Consider the following 4,436-nt stretch of genomic DNA (forward strand, 5'->3'; position numbering starts at 1 on the left):
AGTCGCACCTATAGATGAGAAGAAACAAACGAGACACAATTCAATATCAGAAATGAACATGATTGAAAACTGTTAACCTTAAGGAAATAATTAAGAGTACAAAAGGAATTAATACCAAATCATCATCATCCGTTTGGCTGTTCCCACCATTACGGTTCTCTCTCAGAACCTTATTTTCTTCTTCTAGCTGTGCGCATCGTTGCTTTGCAAAGGCCATATCAGATTTAACCATCTTCAGCTCCCGAAGTAAAAGCTTTGCCTTGGCAGCCATGGCCATTGCAACCTGTTGGGATAGAATTATAGGAGTTTCAGTATTTACATCTAGATTCTAAAACCTATTATTCTCAAAAAACATTCATTGAAGAGAAAACAGCAGCGAAATAAGCATGCTGTGAACCAATAAATGATACAGAGCAGCCACCTTACGTCGCGAGATGCCTTTAGTTGAATTTCCAAATCTGCTTGTATCTCAGGATTCTGCTGGTTCCTTGTTAGACTTGGCTTCTTTTTAATCTTTTTACGGGTTTCTTGAATGATGCCTGCAGTACGGTTCTCCACAGCGGTGATACCTTCCTAAGGAAATTCACAGACACATAAACAATCTCAGCCCCAACTAACTCTCATTTACTCCAGCAAACAACACACATCGAAACAAACAAGAATGCATATATGCCTCTTTTGACAAACCAATGTGAGAACTCACATAACCTAACGCAACAGCAAAAAGAGTAAGAAACTAACCTCAACAACAGTGCCAATAGTGCCACCAATGTAATTTAACGATGAAGTGATCGCGTCTAACCTCCTCTGTAATGAAGGATTCTCACTTTTCCTACCTGCCTGACCAGTTTCCTGAAACATAAAATTGAATTTCTACTACATAAGTAGGCAACCCCACAAGAGCAAATGCAACATCAAAGAAACCTAATCATTAATTAACCTTAGTTCCTCCTGAAGCCGTTGAAGAAGTTCCAGAAGTCGTTGGAGAAGGTATGTTGTGATCCGTTCTCTTAGGACTCTGAGGCAATTGATTAGGATCATCCTCATCTAAAAAGGCCTTAGCTTTACTAGCTAAACTTCCCCAAAAGCCTCGTTTTGGTTCATTCAAACTTTTCATAGAAGTATACTCATGATGAGCCTTCTTCACCTCATCCTATTTCAGAATATATCATCCGAAAATTCAACAACGGGACGGGACCATTCCAAAGCATTAACAAAACAGAGTAATAAACCCATGAATCATTTCAAATTGATTCAACAGACACAAAACAAGACACTAAAGCGATCCTAAAACACTATAAAGAGGAAGAAAAAAAAAAAGGAAACCTTGGGAGGAGTGGGAACAGGAGCGGAAGAAGGAGACGAGTAAGCAGAGGAAACAGAAGAGTCTCTATGCGCAGAAGATGCTCGAATTGCCTTGGCAGCGAGAGACGACGCAGCAGAGGATGAAGCCGAAGCCGAAGAAGAAGAAGAAGAGGAATGATACATCCTCCTCCTAGTCGGCGTCGGCGTCATCAGCCTTTCGTTATCTTTGTCCGTATCCATTTCGGGATCTTCGAGTTCCTCGAATCTGAAATCCTCAATCTCGTCGACCTTCATCAAACTACTCTCGATCACAGTAGTCTCCAAATTTTGGTGGTTTGATATCGATTTAGGGTTTTCCAATTAGCATATCTTCGGATCTCTCTCTCTCTCTCTCTCTCTCTCTCTCTCTTCTCTGTGCCTCGCAAATGATGCCAAAAATTTTCAATTTTTAATTTTGGGTGTCGTCAACGCTTTTAGTTCTAGAGAGAGAGACAGGTTGCATCATCATCATCATCTCTAGATTCCGGTTATTGAATCTTGGTTTTCTAACAAATCAATTAAACCGGATTTCTCCTTGATTATACTAATACCATCCAAACATGATGCTCATGGTCGTGTTGTTTACTCATCACCTCACAAAATCACTAACATAAACCACTAGCGTGGTGGAGGAGGAAGAATATTCTGGTTTGATTGATAGATTTGTCCGGTTTTAGAATGACGGTTTGGTTTCGGTATGGTCAATTTCCGGTTACCTGTTGTTAATTAGTAATTACAACCAACAAAAGATTTTATCCACATCATGTACAAACGTATTGTGTGCGCTTATTATATATGGAAAGAGCTACACATCTTAACTAAATCTAGAACGAGTAATCGACAACTAAATAATCCAAATACTAAGAGGGGGTATTGAATTAGAATTTTAAAAGATTCTGGTTTTTTACTAAAATCTTCTGTTATTCAATTTGTGATTTTTAAATCACTATCCAAATCTAGTGTTATTCAATTTGGAATTTCTTAAAAATCAGTCAAAGTAACTTAGAATATCTTGTTATTCAATTAGACATTTATACAAATCTTATAAAATCCAGTGTTATTCAAATTTGACACAATTTTTTTGTAAAAGTGTTTAACATCGATTTTAAAAGATTTTGGATAGTTCCTTAGTTGAAAACTAGTGAGAAATATGAACGAAACAATCTCACCTCTATATGTGTTATTTTGAAGGATTTCAAAAAAAATAAATAAATAAATAAATACAAGTTCTCCGCTTTGCGGCACCACTAATAGGAGCTACGGCTGGACCGTCGAACTCAGATGGCGAAGGAGCTGGAGAGAAAGCAGAGTTACGAGGAGTGACGACAACTAGGCATAGCTTCTTACCCTTTTGACAGTGACCCTTTGTTCCACTGATGAAGTAAACCAGACCGGATTGGTCTAGCTTCACCTTTGTGTTCCCGTCGGTGTAGCTGGCTTTAGGGCTCGTGATGTCACACTTCTCATAAGCTTCTTCTGTCACTTGGAGAACAGAGTCTTTACCGCCACTGTTTAGGATATGATCGATAGCTCCTGGGCCGCAAAAGAATGCTGAGAGTATAAACCTGAAATTTCAAGACAAACAGGGGAGTTGAAAAAATAATGTTTTGATAGACAACTTGAGAGTGCTGCTAATTTAAATTACAGCAGATTAATGCCTTTCTACAGTGTCCCCAAGATGATTTAATATATAAGCAGATCTCACAACAGGGATCGTATAAACTGAAAATCAAAATCAAGGCATTGGACACAACAATTTCTAATTCAGATTCAAACCTTGACTCTATATATTATAATCAGATTTCACAAGAAGAATGGTATATACTGAAAATCAAAATTAAGGCACTGGACACAACAAATTATAATTCAGATTCAAACCTTGACTGTATATTTTTTGTCGACCAACAAATTTGGAGATTTCATATGCACAATAGGCGGATTGCGATTGTGCAGATAATTCATTCCTTTAGCCTGCAACAAAGATTTGGAAAGAATATTCGATGTTAAGAAACACCAAGATCAGAAGGTAATCAACTTAATTTGCACCCATACATACCACATCATATGCCATACTCAGGCGACGTCTCTCATCTAATTGCTCCCTTGCTCCACTTTTATGCAAAAGTCTGCATAAACTACCTCTGTTTGAAAGATACCATGTATTAGCGTTATTGTAGGCTAAAAGTGTACACTAAACACATTAACCCCTCAAAATCCAGGTAACTGTACCTTGAAAAAATATTCAGTCACTATTGAAAAAACTCTTGTTCTACGTTTTTCAATGAGTTTTCTTTCAATATATTGACCTCATCATAAGATTCAACACCAGTACACCACCACCCTCTCTAATGCATTTTCTTGATTCATCATTCCTCTTTATCGTGTCCACTCAAATTTTTCAAATAATTATTTCTACAGTTTTCGTCTGCAATATTAACATATCTGAAAAATCATATTGGAACCACAGACCTGACTTTTGTGTTTGAGAAGTCGATGAACCTATTTGTCTTTGTGTGGAAATCTCTTAAAATCTCCCAGTAAATCTCACCAAATCACAAACTATTTTTCTTTTCTAAAATAAAAATAATAACAAATCCACCAAAGTATCGTACAATTTCATTAAAATCTATCAAAATCCAAAATTTCCTAAATCCTACAAAATCTTTTAAAATTCTAATTCAATACCCCCCTCTAACTACTACGATCGATTATGGACAAATGACACCCACACCCACTTTCTCCTAAAGTATTATCACAAAAACCCATTTTCCATTCATGGTATATTTTCCCAAGTTTTTTGTTTATGTGTCCACTTTACTTTTACATTTTTGCCCTTACTAACAACTTACCTCTCTTTCTCTCCTTCTTTTCTCTCTTTTTCTCTTCTTTTTTTGTTGTTAACACTTTAACAAAGTAAAATATATTTATTTGTTATCATAAAACAAATTTTCTATTTATTTATATAAAATATGTTATGATTATATATTTTCTACATTTTAAGATACATATTGCTATATTTTTTATGAATTTTTAGATTATACAGTATCCATCAGTCGTTGAACATTTGTTCAATTATAAGTGGATAATCAATT

The 4,436-nt window shown here is 36.0% G+C and overlaps 1 protein-coding gene across 2 annotated transcripts in view; it reads right to left on the reverse strand.

Annotated features, from left to right (window-relative positions):
* Positions 1–1,722, reverse strand: part of LOC104749835 — a 3,223-nt gene extending 1,501 nt beyond the window's left edge. The window contains exons 1-5 of one of the 2 annotated variants that reach the window (XM_010471542.1): positions 1,327–1,722; positions 941–1,153; positions 742–852; positions 427–573; positions 116–283 (exon numbers count right to left, since the gene is read on the reverse strand). In XM_010471542.1, coding sequence (XP_010469844.1) covers positions 116–283; positions 427–573; positions 742–852; positions 941–1,153; positions 1,327–1,599 — 912 coding nt within the window. In that variant the 5' untranslated portion in view covers positions 1,600–1,722. The remainder of the gene's footprint in view (positions 1–115; positions 284–426; positions 574–741; positions 853–940; positions 1,154–1,326) is intronic. The other variant, XM_010471543.2, reaches the window with a different exon arrangement.

This window comes from Camelina sativa, chromosome 16 (genome assembly GCF_000633955.1).
Source record: "Camelina sativa cultivar DH55 chromosome 16, Cs, whole genome shotgun sequence".
NCBI lineage: Eukaryota > Viridiplantae > Streptophyta > Magnoliopsida > Brassicales > Brassicaceae > Camelina > Camelina sativa.